The following is a 20,021-nucleotide window of genomic DNA, read 5'->3' as shown; positions in this document are numbered from 1 at the left end:
TTTCTTTATTGCTGTCATTCCCTTCTTCCTAATCATATGTAAACTAGCAATTGCTCTTAAAGGTGCAAAGATACACCGAAGGAATGGAAAATTTGGGGAATTTTTTTTGAACTATGTTTCCCTATATCAAATGGAGTGGAAAAAAAATTTGTCAAGGCGGAGCACGGAAAAAAATGAAAAACAGATAGACAAATTGTTTTCCTCTATATATTCATTCATTGAATGGATGGGAGAACCTACAAAAAGGAAAGTGGACGCTGATATTGATCGAGGCATCTAAACATTGATGCTGATATTGATTGAAGCATCCAAGAATTTGTGATCCTGTATTTTATAAAATTAAAATTAAGATTTCCAGAAAGTGATGTCGAAACTGATATTGATAATGAGGATTTCGAGACATTGATATTGATATTGGACAAGGTATACAAGAGGATTTCGAGAACCTGATATTGATATTGGATGAGGTATACAACAAATTTGCAAGTATGCATTTTATAATACTATAATCAAGATTTTGAGAAGCTGCTATATGCAAGTAATTTCTAGAAACTGATATACTACACAAGTTTGAGAGAAGTATAGAATTTGCACGACTTTGGTGAACACAAGAGTTTCTCAATAGGGTACTCTTGTCATTCCAACATTTCATCACTTGTTAGGACTCAGATTCATGGTAGGCATAATTCCCTTAATGTACAAGTAGTCATATGATTTTGTTTTCTAATTTCAGTATGAATACTTCACATTTTAGTAAAATATGTCTTAACATATCTTGTAATGTTTTTGCTTCATTGGGATGTCTTCATTCGGGGATTGGAACTCTTGCAATAGGACTTTTCACAAAAGGTGTGATTACAAAAAAATAATGTTCACGACAAATACATTTTATAAGAAAATTCCATAATATTTGATGAGAATTTCACAATGGTTTGTCTGCACTTGGAACATATTCCCTCTCACACAAGGAATTTCTTAACAATAATCTTAACCTTTATAACTGACTACTCTATGTCTTGTGGACCAAAATATTTAAATTTAAAGTATGACTTTAATTTCATTGTTCTCATTTCTTTAAAAACCTTTTTCAGGGCATTTATAACACTTGGCTTGCACCATATGTTAATGCCTTTATAAGCCATGCTAATAAGTGGTTCTCATTATAAGCTCACTTGGTAGATACACATAATTAATAAGTAAAAAAATCTATAGCAAAGTATACATTGCAACTAAATGTATAAAAGACATTTTTTTTTTTTTAGAAACTCTGGGTTATGGGCCCACCAACCTTCTACAGTATCACTCTAATTTTTCTATTGCATATCGAATTTCATTCCACCTACAAATATAGTTGATATCTAAATATAGTTGAATTCCTTCATTTATAATTCACTACGCTAGATGCTTTAAATAACATATTTCCTTTCATAACTTTTCATTATTTTTACTTTTATGTTGAAGCATTGCTATGTGTCTTACTAGTTTCACCACTATTTATTGATAAATCTCTTGCCAAATAAACATGAATCCTTTTCATTTAACAAAAGCCAATTTTAAATCTATCATTTTCATGTAACAGAAGTCAATCTTAAATCTTATTAATTAACTATATTCTCTTCAAATAAATTTACATACACATACTAAAATTCTTTAATAAACCGGATAAATTTCAACATTCCTTTTAAATATATTAAACCCACGTCATATTTTTATTTGCTTTTATAAAAGACACCCATTTTCAGTGTCTTTATATGTTTATAATATCTTTGATAATACAAGAGTAACTAATACTTTCTCTAAATCCTTATTTATAGATTATAACAAGTATTTATCAAAACATCAAATCAATCAGTTAAAAAAAATACCATAATAACTAATAAATAAATCACAATAATAAATACCAAATCTAATATTATTGGATAACGTTCTTTTATATTAAAAATATAAAAAAATACCATAATAAGTAATAAATAAATAACAATAATAAATACTAAATCTAATATTATTGCCTTGAGGTTCGATAACATTCTTTTATATTTCGAAACTATTTAAGATAAACCTGTGAATACACCATTGATTGGACCGAGTGATACGTCAGCTGGACAAGCAGAACCCATGGTGGAAAACAAGAGTAGCGACAGCGGTTTCCTCGAACTAATAGCGCGCAGCATGCCCAGATAGCTGCTTGCTCGAACAAACGGCGGAAAACAAACGTAGTGATAGGTGTTCGCTCGAACGGTGCAAAAGAAAGAGGTAGACGATGGTTTGCGGTTACCTGTTGTGGAATGCGTGGTCTTTGCAATCTCTGGTAAACACGCGTTTCGCTTGTTGACTTAAGACTCGGGTTCCAACAAACTGATGCATATTTTCTTACAGATGAGGGCTAGCTACAGATGAAGTTCGATTCGATTTGCTCACACATAAAGTGTGAGAGAAGAAGTTGAAACGAAGAAAACCAATATATATAGCGTTTTGTTGATGATGCTAAGTGTAAATACTTTAGCTATTTCAATCAAATTTACAAAGTCCTCAACAAAATCCAATCTTGACTCCAACCAGCGCGGTTGGGGAGAGGGCCAGGGGATAAATTCGTTACAGAACAGTTCCTTGCACAAACAATGATTCGGATAATCATGGCATCTGCAAGGTGAAATCGACTTCCAATTTCAACTTTCTGCTATGGTTATCTGCGTCACATGGCACTTTTAAATTTTAAATGATAGCCCTCTATTTGGTACAGATTATGTTCGGTACAGGTGGTGTTAAAGGAGTCTGAAAAAATCACGAGTCTGTTGTTTGCATAGGAGAGATGCTTGCGAAGGCCTGGGATACGCATTTGGGTGTTCCTCCATAATTGTGCTCGGCAATGGCAATGGTGGGTTTACCAGATTCTTTAAACATTAGCTCTGAAAAGATGCTATCGACTTGAGGGACCGCTTGAGGAAGGATTTTGGAGTGGAGGTTCCGATATATCACAGGCCTCAAATAGCAAAACTGACTTTGACGAACTAATTGTCCAAATTCAGCATTTTCAATTTATGCAAGAATATCTCATCAAGTATACAATACTGTGGATGATTATCGAAAGTTTCGCGATGCTATAAATCAGCTTGTGCTGGAGGCTTCTCCATCTCAATAAAGATGACAGTTTATAGATCATAATAACAATTAATATTCTATACAGAAATGAGTTCCAGGGACAAAAGGGAGCGGAACAACTATCTATTCTACCCCTGTCAATCATACATAAGGGATTATATTTAGAATTCTTACAAGGTCCGAGAGGTTGACTTGGCTCTGATACCAAATGTAAGGACCAGATTCAGACTATTTACATTTTTTTTTTAGTTAACAACAAATACAACCAAAAAAGAAACGCATTGAGATTTCAAATTTATTTAGCACACACATTCCTGACACTCATTTCAGGAAGACATATCATAACATTTACATACGTTTAACTAAGATTAATAGTAATGAAATACATGTGTACCGTTCACCAGAAGGCGAGACTCTGCTTGCTCTGCTGTTATTGGTTTTCCCTTGTAGCCGATCACCTCCATGAGTGAATGATGACGCACTTGATCCGAATGCGAAGACCCACTGGTTCACCTCCCAGCCTACTCCTTGGGTACTCTTCTTCCCCGCGGACCCCCGAGCTGCAATGGGGTTGTACAATGGAGGAAAGCACTAGCTGGTAGAGGAGAGCACACCTTGGCTCAAGAGTCCCCTCTCTAAAATCCTCTACCTCACCAAACTCACTATAGCTTCGTAATCACTGCTCTGACATCATCTCATCCATCCAACAATAGGGTTCCCCCCCCAAAAAGTCCATTCTCCCATGGCTTGCCCCTTCTTTTATAGGAGTCCTCATAGGTGACACTTGTCATGTCATGCATAATTAATTATTTTTTTATAATTCAATAGCTTGATTATTCACCCACCCAGGTGTCATTCTCACATCAAGGGTCTCCCAAAATTATTTACTTAAATTTTTATTTAAAACTAATATTTTCCTCACCTCAACAAGATTCCTATTTCTTCTCCTAGTTGTCTCTTTATTCCCCCCTTTTATTCCTTAATTTGCATTCATTACTTGAAGTCAATTAATGAGTCAAGATTTTATCCCCAATCTACTCCCTAATTTAACTCAGGTTATCTCTTAGATGGATATTCCTATGTTGGTTGTTGACACATGGAGCTTCTCTACATTTCTCTAAATTTAATTTATTATTCTCATTTTAATTCACCTTCCTCTTTTCTTAATTAGGTTTAAATTAGTTTAGGATTAATCTTTATCCTTACAATTATGTTTGTCTTTCCCCTTTTTCCTAATTAAACCACATAATCTTCCTAGTACTTTCCAACACAGCAAGGGTAGAGTTTTTAAGGTACTCTATTTTAATTCTTCTTATGATCCTCCTTATTCCAAGTTTTATTTTTTGATTTAATTACATTGGTTTCTAATCATTATTTACCCTTGATGTAAATTTACCTAGTTTTCATTCCTTGCTTATATTTATTTATTATCATTTATTTTTAATGATTCCAAGGGTGCCACACCTAATAGCTTATTTGTGATGTCAAGGGTGCCAGTTTGGTTGTGCCCTTCAAGAACTTCCCTAGAAGTTCCAAGGGTGCCACACCTAATAGTTTATTTGTGATGCCAAGGGTGCCAAGTTGGTTGTTCCCTTCAAGAAATTCCCCTGAAGTTCCAAGGGTGCCACACCACTTGCCCTTCAAGCATCCAGTGCAACGTCATAGACCACTATCATCTCTTATGTTTCCTGCTATAGTGAGACTAATGGTGTCGGGGATCAAGGAATCCGCCTTGATGCGCGCCCCTCGGTAAAGTCCTCATGAGCGACCCAACTTCGGGACCTGCCCTCATGGCATCGTGATCTTCAAGGCGAAGGTGTTTCAACCCTTCCAACCCAAGTCATGGCGGGAGTGCTAGTGGGTGAGATCAGGGACTCTGTCCCACCCCTCCCATGTAGTTCCATCCACTTGTACAACCCCATCACCCATATTTGAGTCATTCGGTCAAGCAACTAATATGTGCCTGCAACCATTAATATATCATCAGAATATAGTTAAACATATAAGGCAGATTCCAAGATCGACTTAGACTTTCAAAGATAAAGTAATATAAATTTTTATCAAACCAGGTGTCATCGACATGTCATATGCGACTGCCTCTGATGGTTTCCTGCCATACTCAATAATCATCAGTAACGAGGTTTCTCAATGTTAGTCAATTATCATAATAGCATCATTAACAATTCCTGGTCATTCACATCATTGTCCATTGTAAGTCTGAACTAAAGGAAGTAGGTAACATAGGGGACACATCCCTCATGGCTATCATCAATAATCATCAATGGAAACATACATATTCATTAAGCTATCAACATCGTAACATCATAGAATATACCTATCCATAATTTATCCTCATTATGCTTTTAGTAGAGCGCATACATATTCTTTACTCCCCTCATCATAATTTCAAATAGAGACCAACTTAACTATTTAATATTGCAATCATCAGAATACTGATAGATAAGATACATAACCATTCATGCTACCATAGTATCAATGGAAAACATTCATAAACATCACAACCATGAATATCTCAATCGCTAATAATAGTGTCATGGGTCCAGATCCTCAATCTGAGGTCCTCGAAGAATAAAGTGTGTAAGATAATGTTATATTAGGGTCAGGAAACTAGAGTGGACACTACAAATGCTATTTTTAGAACTTTCTATTTTTAGCAGTTTCACCTCTCATCCAATGTGGCCAATGACCTCACGAGCCAAACCGCAATTTTTAGACATGTATTTTTAGCAAGTCTATTTTTAGCACATTCTAAATTTAACATTTCTTGTTGCACATTTTTCAACATTCACAATATAATGTTTAAAACATTTTTCTTAAACATGATTAAATATCTAACAATATTTGTCATATTCTTTATGGAATTTACAACAATTTCTCATAAAAAATAATATAACTAAACGCGAAAAAAATTATTTTTCATTAAATCATAAATTCTCAATTTAAATATATCAAAATTTTTAAATTTAAAATATTATATATATGATAACATTAATTATACTGGTAGATCATTTAAATTACCATAGACAACAAATGGAAAAGATGGCAGAAGAAATTCGAGCATCAAATAATGGTCGAGGAAATAGCTTTCTCATAGTTTATATTAGTAGATCGTTTAGATTACCACCAACAAAATATGGTAGTGGAATATCTATCAACATCAAAGAATGGTGAGAAGAAATAAGGAATCTCATTTCCAAATTTAATTTTATTCATTGTAATGTAATCTTGAATTATAATGGTTTTTCAAATAAGAAATCTCATTTCCAAATTTTATTCAGTGTAATGTAACTTTGAATTATAACTGTAATGTAATTTTGAATTATAATGGTTTTTCAATATTCTGTGAAAATGTTTTTCGAATTAATCACTTTCCTATAAAGAAATACTTTAATAATACACAGTACACTTCATACCCATTTATTTTACAGAGAAAACACCTTCTAGATGACCCAAAACCATTTATTTTACACCGCATGGATAATCCAAAACTATCTCCATGAGAATACTTAAGGTCATAACTCGAAACATGAGATGACTTTGTCTGGTAGAAAATTATTCACCCTTTAGATAACCCAAAACCATCTATTTTACACCCCATGGATAATCCAAAACTATCTCCATGACAATACTTAAAATTTCCATTTTCAAACGATTTATTAATGGGTCATAACTCGAAACCTGAGATGACTTTGTCTGGTAAAAGATTATTCATGTTCTTTGTTTTTTTTAATATAGGTTATAATTTATTAATTATTAAAAAAACATTTTAACCATTTACAACTCCAAAAGAAATGATACCTTTCAAAACACAATCAAATATTACAGATCATACTCAACAAAGATATTAAAATATAAATATTATATAAATATTTCCCCTGCATCCACGTTACACATCTCTCCCCTGCTCCAGTCACCTCATGAAGTTAATTTACAGCAGCTCAGGCTCATGCCCATTTATCACTGAGCTCTGATCAGGACAGGAAGGAAAGATAGTTGATTGTTGGTACACAATACATGCCAACATGCATGAGAATCTATTTGATTCCAACATTCAAAAACATGACAATTGACAAAGCCAACTGTAATTGGTTTTCCCTGCTGTGCTAAGGACAGGTTTTGCCACTGTATTATGATGGTTTTGTCAATATGTATGTAAACAATCAAATTGTAGAATATGGTTTACAGTGCATTACCCGAACCCCACGCAGCTCTGAAAGACGAGGAATTGCTTTGCCAATTTAAAAGCCGTGTTTCCAATCTTCCAATCCATCGTTCTTACAGACTGTACAAACATCCTGCTCAGATACCCAATGCAGGCGATCATGTCAATTCTTGTTAAAGAGCAGAAGTTATCTCTTGAAAAACTCTCAATCGATTTCGTTTGCGATTCACCTCAACTGCAACACCCCATCCTTTTTCTTCTTCTTGCGATCCTCCTCCTCTGTCTTCATAAAACCAAACCCACTCCAAATCTTCAACACGGGACACTGCTGATGGGCATTCCTCTCCAGTGCTTCCCTCTGTTTTAGAATCCCCAAATTCCTTCAACAAAGCTTCCACACGATCCAGTGAATTCGATTTTCCTCTACTGTTATTATGATTATAGTTCGTCGAATTCTTACTGTTGTTCAGCAGACCCTGTAGAATACCCATGGCCTCATCCACCTTCCCCTGCCTCATCAAACAGACGCTTAAATTACAGACCTTGTTGTCATCTGGCTCCAATTCCTGCGCTTTCCTGCTTGCAATTATTCATTCATTATATCAAATCATTAATATTTCTAACATTGTAATTGAATAAAAAAAACTCAATCATTGACCTTCAATTGAAATCCACCTGTAAATGATTTCTGCCGAAACGTAGTCATGCTGTTGCATAAACGCCCATCCCAAATTACCCTGCCAACACCCATTACATTCTCTTTCAACTACTGTTACAGGCAAATACTTAAAGAACATGGGAAGGTTGTGAATGATATGTACCAGAAGGCGAGTCGTCTCTTGCTTTATGGAAACCTGAAACTTCCTTCCATGTGACCGTGCAGTTTTGGTGGCCTTGCCATTGAATACAGCGCCTTGTTGAATTAAACGGAGTTTATGCATCAATAGAGTAATCTGCTCATCGAATCTTCCACATTTCTGCGACACAAACGCAGGAAAGAAAATGTTAGAGGAGCAAAGTATATGATATATAGTGCTTCTGAATTCAGGATTTGTTCAACTTTAATACCTTAAAGAGATCAATGAGCACATTATCAAGAGGCTCCTGTGCTTTCTTGGAGCAAAGGTGTCTAAAGGACTTGATGGCCTCGATGGCTTCTAATGGCCGGTTCTGCTGGTTCATCACGACAGCCATATCCTTTAAAGCGCTGTCAATACGGTCTCCAGTAGTAATAGCTTCCCAGAACAATGCAATGGCGCCAACAGGATCCTTCTCCACGAGCTGTTTCCCCAAAGTTTCAATTACTTTCATCTTTCACACAAAAGTCATGAGCAAATTACTTTCTCTAAGAAAAAAAGACTAAATAAGGATAAAGATTTAACCTGCAGATGCTTGGCTCTGCAGTAAGGGGTGTCTCCAACGGGGACCTTGTACATAACATTAAATGGATCCGTTTTCAAGAACCCGATAGGCTTTGCCTGAACAGAAGCAGGGGACGTGTTGTTCTGCTGACAGCACGGGGTAACGTGAGATTTTCTGGGAAGAAACGGCGAAGACTCGGCCCCAACCGTCATTTCTTTATTTACAGTCTATTTCACTTGCAAAAAGACTCTGGTGCCAGAAATCCTACGCGCGGTAAATTGCGTCTCGCGTTTAACAATCTTTGCATCAGTCAACCATTAGAAATCAATAACCTTATTCCAGGCCAGAGAATATAAATTGTCAAGTGAGATTCATGGAAACCGTCTGAAATCTGAAGCACAGGATAATATGAACTCAAACACTTTAAAATTCCTGCATTTAATAATTCTCTTACAGTCTCGCTCTCAGAGAATTTTCAAAGGAGAAACGAAAATATGGAGACTACCTTTGATCGTTTGGCTCCGAATTGAACTGAGACTCAGAACTTTGGTAATCTGGATCGGGAAGCATTTCCAACACAGCTCGGAGAGACAGCAGTTCGTTTCTCAAGATCTATGCCGCCTTCTCTGGTAGAAGGATTTTCTACGGGAAGAGCCATTGCGGATATGCACGAAATGAGAGAAGCGACTAGAGATGCAATGAACGTAGACCTGATATCGTCCAGATACGTTTCTTACTAAATGAATCTTCCTCCATCGACCTTTCAAACCGCATACCGCATGAGCCAGGCTGCCATGTCATTGTTCCTGTTGGATCTTTCCACGTCATTCTACACGTCGAACACTGTTTTCATAGGCATTTTTAGACTTCCACTATACGGCAAGTTATCATAAGGTTGAATAATTCTCTTTACTTTACCTTTTATGAATGTGAAGTAGGAGAATGGATGTGGATTTCATAATATCATATTTAATTAAAAGGGATTTTTATTATACTTTCGGTAAAAATATTTATATTTTAAAAATGTTTATTTATAGTATAAATATGTTTTTGAAAGAATTTTTTTTGTCGTATAGATTTAAAAAATAATAATAATGAAATTTTAAATCAATTAAAATTTTGAATTTTGATTTTTAATAGATATAAAAAAAATCTGATGGAATTAGTTAAATGGAAGAGATGTTGTAATGTTTAAATAAGATTGTGATTTTTTGTTGTTTAATATATATTTTTGAATATAGAAATAGATTCAACACTCTAATAAATTTCTAGAGTACTTCTAAAAATTAAATAACTTAAACTCAAGTTTTAAAATAATCGATTTTGGTTAAAATTAACTAGAAAGAAAAAATGATTTTAAAAAGGTCATTTCGTCAATAAGTTAAAACATGTCTTTAACTTAATGTCCTAAAAGAGATTTGATACTTTCGCTAGCTTCTAAGATGGATCTAGGGTGAGTATTAAGTGATTGCACCAAGAGACACTCTCCAACCTAATATATATATATATATATATATATATATATTATTAATTTTTATAAATTATTATCTTGATTTTTTATCTCATAGTTTATGAAAGCCCGTGTTATTGAGCCATGGTATTCATGTGGAATATAACCTATTTAAAAGGGAAATTAAACTAGTCTTGATCCATCTTAATTCTGGTTCTACAAATGACAAAGAGGGATCAAATCTCTTGAGAAGCAAACCTCTTTTTAGAATGAAAAAAGATTTGATCTCTTTTTACATTTGGTAGATCCACAGTTAAGATTGATTTGATTTAAACTACTTATTCAGAACCTACTATGATAAACATGTTGTAATGTAATATAATGTCTTGTAAACATTTTCAATAAATCAAAATAAAATAAAACAATTAATAATTATAATTATCAATAAAATATTTTAATAAAAAAATATTTAATTTTTTTTATAACCATTCAAATAATTTACATTAGTTTAAATTATTCAATGACATTCATATAAGGTGAACCATGACTTAATGGTAAGGTATATAACTTGTCATATTGAATTATATATCTTAAAGAAAATGACATTTATAGAAATTTATAAAAAACCGTGGAACAAAATTCCACTAGATATTGAATAATGGTAGTATTATAAAAATAGCACTTATATAATTTAATATTAATATAAAATAAATATAAGTTTATGAACTTGTAAATTAAGAATGAATAGATACATTATTAAAATATTCTTTGTAAATTAAAAATGAATAGAGGCATTATTAAAATATTCTTTGTAAATTAAAAATGAATTGATGTATTATTAAAAAAAAATTGCAATAAGTTATTAACTCAAATCCCTCTTCAATTTATATAATATATAAAAGATAATTTATAATATTAAATAATTATTTATTTAATTTATAATACTATATAAATAATAATTAATAATACACATTTCAATATTCTTATCAAAGAATAATAAATAATATATACTAATATAAATAGAATTGATTATTTAATGGACTTGAAGAAATGGATGTATTATTAAAATATTCTTTTGCAATAAGTTATTAATTCAAATCCCTCTTCAATTTATATAATATATATAAAATATAATTTATAATATTAAATAGTTATTTATTTAATTTATAATACTATATAAATATTAATTAATAATACATTTTAATATGCATATTAAAGAATAATGAATATTGTATATACTAATATAAATAAAATTGATTATTTAATAGTGTATAATTTAATTTATATTAATATTTATTTGGAAATTAATTTTTTCACATATAAATGTTTGTTTATTGTAAAATTTGAAAGAAAATTTGTATCTCAAAAAGTTTGATCCCTTTCAATAAATAATAAATTTGGAATTGAGATATATGTATTAATTCTCTATAATATTATTTATATTATATATAAATTTCACTGTTATATGTATAAAAATATTCTTATTATTAATTTTATTAAAATTATGATTTTTTATATATATATATATATATATATTCAATTACAAAAGTTACAAAATACCAAGTATATAGGCATGTAGTTATATATATTATTAGGGTTTTACTAAAATTAAAAATAAGAATATTTTTACATATAGAGATGTGGAATTTATATATAAATATAAATAGTATTAATTAAGAATTAAGCATAGAAATGATTTATATCATTTAGGGTGTAAATATTTCCTCAATTTTTGCACCCAAAAAGAGGTTTTTAATTTGAGAGATCTATTCAGAGTTTGGTAGATTTAGATTTAAGATGGATTTATACTAGTTTTGTTAAAAACTTTATAATACATATAGTTACATTGACAAATTTCTTTAACATGTTTCGTAAGCATATTTTGTTTTAAATTGTTATATATATATATATATATATATATATATATATATATATATGTATATGTATATGTATATATATATATATCTATATATATATATATATATATATATATATATATATATATATATATATATATATATATAAAGAGTCTATGGGAAGCATTAAGTCTTTATATAATTATAAACTAAATTTAAATGTTTGTTGAGTTGGAGAGTAGAATTATTACTCACAAAAATATTCTTTGAGCTCTCTGTATTAACCAAACAATAGAACAAATATTAATACACAAGGCTTGGTCTCAAGACAAGGAAACTATCTTGGACAAACAATCACTTTGTTAAGCAAATATCTCAACCAAACAATAATATAAGATACTAACTAGTTGGAGAGAATCTATCAACCAACTAGACATCGATAATCACTTAAACAATAGAAACACACTCCTTCTGATGGAGACAATAACTCTACCAATTATTCAGTAATTAAATATGAACACACTCATAAGACAAGTGGAAGTTATATACTCCAACACTTCCCCTTGATGACTACTTGTCTTAATATTGATTAGCAGATGTAGGCCTTCAATAGTAAATGCCATATGAACCTCCTCAATAGCAAAGTCCATGTCCAATCCATCTTGGTACTATCATCTCATGATCATGCAGACATCACTAAATTGTTGATGCTCATATAAAGGAACAATCATTTATTGGAATGCATGGGTACCTAATCATTATATATGTCAATCTACTAGGATGTCCTTCATGTACATGGTTCATTCAACTTCCTGTTGAATTCCCCCTGTATGTAAAACTTCACCTCACAATATGTACGACCATTATGGTCCACTCAAATGTATCTAGCTAACACATGACCCACTCTTTAGTGTTAAAGAACCCCCTAATAGAGGTTATTGAACTAAAATACTGATGGAAATGAGATTTTGGGGTTTAATCCAAAATCCTTTTCCCTTAAATAATCGATTTTGAGGCCTATGGGTTATGGCCCGCAAAGCCTATCGGAAGCATTCTTAGGCACTAAACCTTTGAATAGTGCTTTTAAATTCTAATCGAGACCATCGAAACCTTTAATACTATCAGGATTCCCTTTTTAAGTCAGAGCATCAACCTTAACCCCAATACACAGAAAACACAGGATAATTCCGCTTAGAACCAATGGCCAGACTTCAAGTATTATAGGCCTACCTTTATAACTATCGGCAGGTCCACTCCTTATCCTACCGCAAGACTGCAGTGCCACTCTAGCCTTCGATCTCCGATAGAAATCGTATAGAGTTCTGATCGCCCGATCCTTCCCTTCTCTGATTGGCCGATACCTGATTGCCGATTGGGCCATCGCTCATCGGCTATATCGCAGTCGCTCATTCCATGCTAGCCTTACTCCTTCGATGCGATCTAACGATCCAATTGTGACCGTCAATCTCCCTTTTGATCTGACGGTTGTGATTCAATCACATTGCTATAGCTTATAACAATCTGCAGATGCGATGAAGGATCTAGACCGTTGATCTTTAAGATCTAACAGCCCTGGGTATTCTTGTCTGTTTCCTCTTTAACTTAGTCCTGGTTGCCTGTTTGGGGGATTTCTGTGTTAAACGCAGTTCTGCCACAATCTCTGCCATCCACGCATAACTTCTATTACACAATTAACCTGGTTAATTCAATGGATCACCATCACGCCTGATGGTCAATCGACATGCATACAAACGGGCTCTAAATCATTTGACACATAACACGCACCAAACAAAGGAAAATATACAGACATGCGGAAATCACAAAACACATATATTTATTATAAGCATAAGATTATAGAACTAAGGCATCACAACCTTAGAATGGGTTCTCCTCTGGCTACATCGTGAATACTCTTAGCTTACACAATTCTATTCTATGCTCTCTATCTCTCCTCCCTTTGAATATGCAAGTTCAATCACATATATATAAGGAAGTATTGTTGGATCGGATCATGGAAGGATCCGGTCAACCCTCTAACAAAAAACCCTTAAAGCTCTCATTACATGCATGCATATAACACATCGCAGATTACATTTAGATCAAGTCTTTGAGACTTATCACTTCCATCTTTAAATCTGTTTTAAAACAGATTTTTTCCTTGTTTTGCTTCCCTGGTCCACGCGCTCCTCTTCACTTTGCTTTGGATTCCTCCCTTTGTCTAAGGGTGTTGGATGCTCCTGCATCAAATACACAAGTTATTATGTCATAATTAGGGAGACATGATAAAGGGGTATGCATGTCTAAGTCATGCAACAATATTCCCTTTTCATGTTACATAGATATGGGTACAACAACACACTCCAACTCATGGAGATACCAAGGACAAAACTCTTTAAGGACCACTGCATCAACTCAAACATGATATATAGACTTTCTATAACTATAATGTGTGTACCATATTCCAATATGGTCATGAGTCTATCTTATTCAACACAAATTTCCCTACATATGTCCATCATCATCCAATCTCAAATGATGTTGCTTCAACTAATATCCATTCCTACCATAGGGCTTTGACATGCATTGCCACCTATTTCTCTTATCTCTCAGTTGCAATATAATGACGAGAGTATCAATATTTCCATTGTATCTAGGACCTCTCTATCCTTTCTGCTGCAAAATCAGCATTCCCCTCCAAAAATTTAACCTGCACTCAACAATTGGTTTCACAAGAAAGAACAATGCAACTCACCTCCATCTTAGAAAGTGTCCATGCTCCTCCCTTCATCTAAAAAATGTCATCATGTGCTAGTTGGAAATTGATCATACCAATGATACCCTAGATCAACCAAGAACCTGTTGTACTCTAGGGCTTACCATCAATTTGACCATCCTGTATACCTAATTCCATTTTCTAAGATACATGGGTGTCATCCGTTATACTTGCAAGTTATCTAGGTAAGTATTCTAGATATGGGGTGTATCCATCTCAGTCTTAAATTTCTACACCTTCCAATCAGGACATATGGTGCACCACCCAACAAACAATTCAATGAGAAAAACTCGTAGCTAGAACTCATTTCCCGCTACAACACTTTTCACTATGCAAACTAAGGAATGACATTTACATCATAAATATATTGCATCATTAAAGAAAATTAGCAAGAGATACATGATAATTAATAGGAATATTATCATCTTCTATAGTTGTTCACATCCTGTGCATATTGACTTCTTCAACATCTTAGATCTCTATTCCTCTCATCTTGGACACACTAAGGCAATGATTTGTCACTACTGAAGCACACCACTTCTTTCTCAATTGGTGTTTTCATCTACAACTTTGGCATCTTTGTTTACATTGTTATCTTGAATTTTCTATACTTCATAAGGAAACTATTAGAGTAGTCAATTCTAACAACTACCCACTTATTTAATTGACTAGGCTCAATATGTTATCTTTTACAAACTCAAAATAAATGTCAAGAATAGAGAGCCCAAATAGCCTATTCTTTGAAATTATCATTAAAAAAAAAACTAAGAAGTATAAACGATAGATCCAAAGAATAATTCATGCTCTTTAACAAGCAAGTGTAACCAAAACTACATTCTACTTTGGATGTGACAAAGTCTAACTCCAACATAGTATTCATTGCCACTTTATTACCAGCAACAACTTTCTAACTTGACAACATATCCTTTTTCACTACTTATTCACATGGTTATCTATCAATGTCACTGGTGCTCTACACATTACACTATCCTTGCCTTGAAACTTTCCCATCTCATCATCTCTTTCCCCATGCGATGAAATTATTTTTGATAGAAGTATTTATCTTCCATGTGGAAAATAGCTGAAGTAGACTATCTTCATCGGGCCTGCACTCTTGGGCTAATACTTCGTTGTTTCTTGCATTCAACACTCTTACCATCAACACATTGTTCTTCAAGCATGTCCTCCTCATCGCTCCAACCATCAACTCTATCTTGGCATTCTCAACACTCATTAGGATGGTTCATCATCTTCCATGCTCCTTTACCCCTTTAACTATGTTGTCATTTCTAGGCACCCACCATTTGATGTCTTTGTGATGTCTCATGCTTAATCCAACTCTCTCTATCATTTCCACTTTCCTCACTAACACACATACGTCAAATTATCTTAGATTGTGGGCCTATTAATTGAAGATAGATATACAAAAGTGACCTCTCAATTTAGAAATACTTAATCTACTTATCAAGCTACACTAATACTTAGGTGCACCTTCTACCCAAGGGATGATGACGATTGTGGTCATGTCCAGAAAGAGTCTATAATAAACTATACCTTCAACTATTGATTGCCTCTTGCATGGCTCGAACTCCTTTCTCCCTAAATTTTTTTGCTAATGTTGTTGTTGTTGCTCCTCCTTGGAATAAAGACACTTGGATGCCTCATTTTCTCTTTATTTCCAAATTGCCTCTAATTTCGACCACCAAAGCCACCACCATGACCTCCAAAAAAATTCAACAGGTCAAGCCCTAAGGATAGCATAAGGTCACACCTTCTAACAAGAACATCCCATTATACCACTTAAATAACATCAAAAGATACCTAAACTGAACCATTATCTTTAAACAACATAAATTATGACAATGACCTAAGCCATCTACAACAACATTGCAGACAACCCAAACTAGATGAGTAGCATGAACCACTCTCATTGTCCAAATCACCACAGCCCCTAGCTACCTAAACTATATGATAAGCCTTAGTCACCTAGGAAGCATTCACACTATGGGGCTCACCCTAGCCAATGATGAATAATAGCTTGCCAACCCAATGGAATTATGATCAACTATATGGTCTCCATCGAGTAGATTAATCCTTGATATTCTCTTATTTCCTTAGATCATTTCAATATCCTTCAAGGACCATATCCCCCTTCCTTCATACAAGGATAATGTCTCCCATGTGTTGGTTTCAGATATATAGATGCTTTTCTATTAGATATTTGAGCTTTTATTTGTTGTCATTTAATTAAGAGAATGTTTTCAACACTAGCTTCAATGTTATCGAGCTCCTAATAGGGGAATCCTTACTTTTGTTGGAGGACAATAAATTATATAGCTTCAAGTCTTGGTGCATGATAACCAACGAGTGGTAGGCTTTCAGTGTCCCAAGGGAAATTGTGACAGATCAAGGTATTCAATTTATATCCAAGTTGGTACAGAAGATAATGGAGGAATACAACATCAAACATCGAAAGTCTACTCCATATCATCCATAAGCAAATGGACAATTTGAATCTACCAATAAAGTAATTGAAGTAATTCTTACCAAGACTGTGCATCTGCATATAAGGGATTGGGCAGAAAATCTTCCAGAAACTTTATGGGCATATCATACCACATGGAGAAACACAATAGGACACACTCCTTATGAACTTGTTTACGGAAAGAAATTCATCTTTCTTATTGATTTCCAGATAAAGACTTTTAAAAGAGTAGTCAAATTGGGTCTTTATCTATCAGAAGCCCAAAGAAAAAGAATGGAGCAATTGAATGAACTTGAAGAGATACGACAAGATGCTATTCATAGAACCAATATGGTCCAACAACAAAAATCCAGGTGGCATGATAAGTTTATCAAAGAAAGAAAATTCTTGCCTGGTGATTGGGAATTGATCTTTTATTCAAAGTTTAAATATTTTCAAGGAAAATTTCAAACTCATTGGCTTGATCCTTATGATATTGAAACTATCTTTGATAATGGGGCAATCAAAATCAGAACCATTGATGAAGAAAAAGTACCTTTCCTTGTAAATGGTCACAGATTATGAATATATCACAAACCATTAACAAAGGAAGAGTTCATAAGAAATATGCAAGATGATCTTGATTTGAAGTTGGTCAAGGAAGATTTTTCTTCCTCACCAACTTAGCCTTCTACGTTCTTTTTCAAAAAAGATATATGAAAATATTTTTTTTGTATAAACATGAAAGCCAACATTGTTGGCATGTTTATACAGAAAATATAAGTTGAAAACCAAGAATTATTGGCAGCATAGATTTTCTTTTTAATTCCCTATTCTTGTCCCATTTATTTTTATTCCTTTTTTGTAAAATAGACACCTACAAGATTGCCAATAATCTGCAACTCTCAAGGAAATTCCGCAGTCAGCTTGACAGATTGCAACTAGGGCAAATGAATATCATGGAAAAAACAAATTGAATTAATATCACAGCTAAAGCAACCTGAGTACAACCTACAAAAGGACAAATCCAAAAATCAGTAATGCAAGATAGAAGGTATGTAAATATTAGTTAGATAATAAAGGGAAAAACATTGAATTATGAAATGACCGTTGCTACCGCCATTTTTATAATGATTACCCATATTACGACATGACTTTGGATCTAACGATATATATATATATATATATATATATATATATATATATATATATATATATATATATCTTGTCAAAATGATATGAATCCAATATGAAACCTTGTTATCATTCAAACTTACTCCCTTCCTTCCGTATATCATCCCACTTCCTTCGCATACCATCACAGTTCCTTGCATCATATTCATTCCACTCAACCCTATTCCATTGTCGAAAACGCCTCACCTATTACCCAAATTATGTCTCTTTGACCTATTCCATAACCATATCAAAAAGAGTAATTAGCGACTAAGACTTCTTCAACAAGGGAGTCATTGTATGCTCAAAAATGAATGGGGCTAAATTTCTTGAAGGATACCCACAAGTGAAACAGTTGTTGCAACAAGAGCAGCGGTTAGAGTTTGTTGAAATTTTTTATCGGCATGAGAAAGAAGTTACGAAATGATTTTCTCAAGCATATGATGGTATAGAAGCAGAGATTGGAGACATTTAAATTGGTTCTGACATAGTCATTCGTAGCTCAAATTTTCGAGAATCGGGGAAAGATGGTTCAAGAACCAAAAGATTAAGGAGAAAGAATGGGAAGCTTTCCTTAAAAATCCAAGTACGGATATCTTTGTCTTTAAGAAGGGAATCCCAATCACAACCTTAACTACTAAATGGAGAAAGTTTCTATTAATTATTCAAAAATTCATAACGTGTGAAGGTAGGTTTGGAAACATGTTCTTTTACCATGCTCGCCTGATCATGAATTTTCTTGATGCTAATGAAATCAATTTACCATACTTCATGCTTCATAGTTTGAGAAAAATGGTTGGAAACATTCAGAGGAAAATACAATCCATAGATAATGCCTTGTACCATCATGGGTTAGTGAAAATTTTAATTGAAGCACATCTGAAAATCAAAGGGGATAACTGTGAATATTTTTTGATTAGGAATCATTTCAAAGAAGTTGAACAAGAAGAACCTAGTAATAAAATAAGAAAGAGTAGAAGAAAGTTTCTCTCAATCCTTAAGGAAAACTCACTTGCGCAAGAAACATAAGATCAATATTCTGATAATGAAAACCCTCTTGCAAGTGTTTTGGAAACTCTCAAGCAGAAAAATGTTAGAAGAAAGATAGCCAATAAAGGGGAAGTACATCAAAAGGAGAAACATGACAAGAAAAGGTTAAAAAGTGTTCTCGTACTACTGAAAAATCACCATCAACTATAAGAAGAAGTGCAAGTATTAAAAAACCAATACATGAACAGTCTCAGCAATCTTCAAAATTCATCAATTTAGAAGAAGAAGAGGAACTGAGGGTTCCATCACCAGTTGCAAGTCAAGCTAGGAAAACTTTGGAAATTTATCATGTCCAGCAAGAAATATACGACTACATAGAATCTCTCGAATGAGGAGCTACATGGAAAGATGTTGAATCATCCTCAAACCGAGAAGAAATTTTAAATGAATAAATTCATTTTGGTCCTCCATAAGAACCCGAAATTATAAACACTCTTAAGTAGGAAATCTATGAATTGGAGGTATTAAATAGACATTTGAAGCAGGAAAATGCAACACTAAAGGTACAAAATGAAATCCAAAGAACTCAAAATGATAACATATTGTTACATATTGGTTTATGGTATGAGAAAAATAAGAAATCGAAAGCTAAAAACGAATTTCTTAAGAAA

The 20,021-nt window shown here is 33.3% G+C and overlaps 1 protein-coding gene across 5 annotated transcripts; it reads right to left on the bottom strand.

Annotated features, from left to right (window-relative positions):
- Nucleotides 1-6,962: 6,962 nt before the first annotated feature.
- Nucleotides 6,963-9,353, bottom strand: LOC149248651 (protein SULFUR DEFICIENCY-INDUCED 2-like). Of its 5 annotated transcripts, none has more exons than XM_089458497.1 (6): nt 9,150-9,353; nt 8,665-9,035; nt 8,351-8,563; nt 8,104-8,259; nt 7,958-8,019; nt 6,963-7,858 (listed from the first exon to the last, which is right to left on the bottom strand). In XM_089458497.1, exons 2-6 carry the CDS (start codon nt 8,854-8,856, stop codon nt 7,456-7,458), a joined length of 1,026 nt encoding a protein of 341 aa, XP_089314623.1. In that variant the 5' UTR covers nt 8,857-9,035; nt 9,150-9,353; the 3' UTR covers nt 6,963-7,455. The 5 variants fall into 5 exon arrangements, with proteins under 5 accessions (XP_089314623.1, XP_089314625.1, XP_089314624.1 ...); XM_089458499.1 differs by having other exon boundaries at nt 8,665-8,976; XM_089458498.1 differs by having other exon boundaries at nt 8,665-8,943.
- Nucleotides 9,354-20,021: the final 10,668 nt, after the last annotated feature.

The sequence above is a fragment of the Pinus tabuliformis genome, chromosome 7 (assembly GCF_031772625.1).
Source record: "Pinus tabuliformis cultivar Carrire ecotype Pingquan chromosome 7, CPIR1, whole genome shotgun sequence".
Taxonomy (NCBI): Eukaryota; Viridiplantae; Streptophyta; class Pinopsida; order Pinales; family Pinaceae; genus Pinus; species Pinus tabuliformis.
The sequence above is the reverse complement of the archived record's forward strand: the minus strand, read 5'-3'. Positions and strand labels throughout refer to the sequence as shown.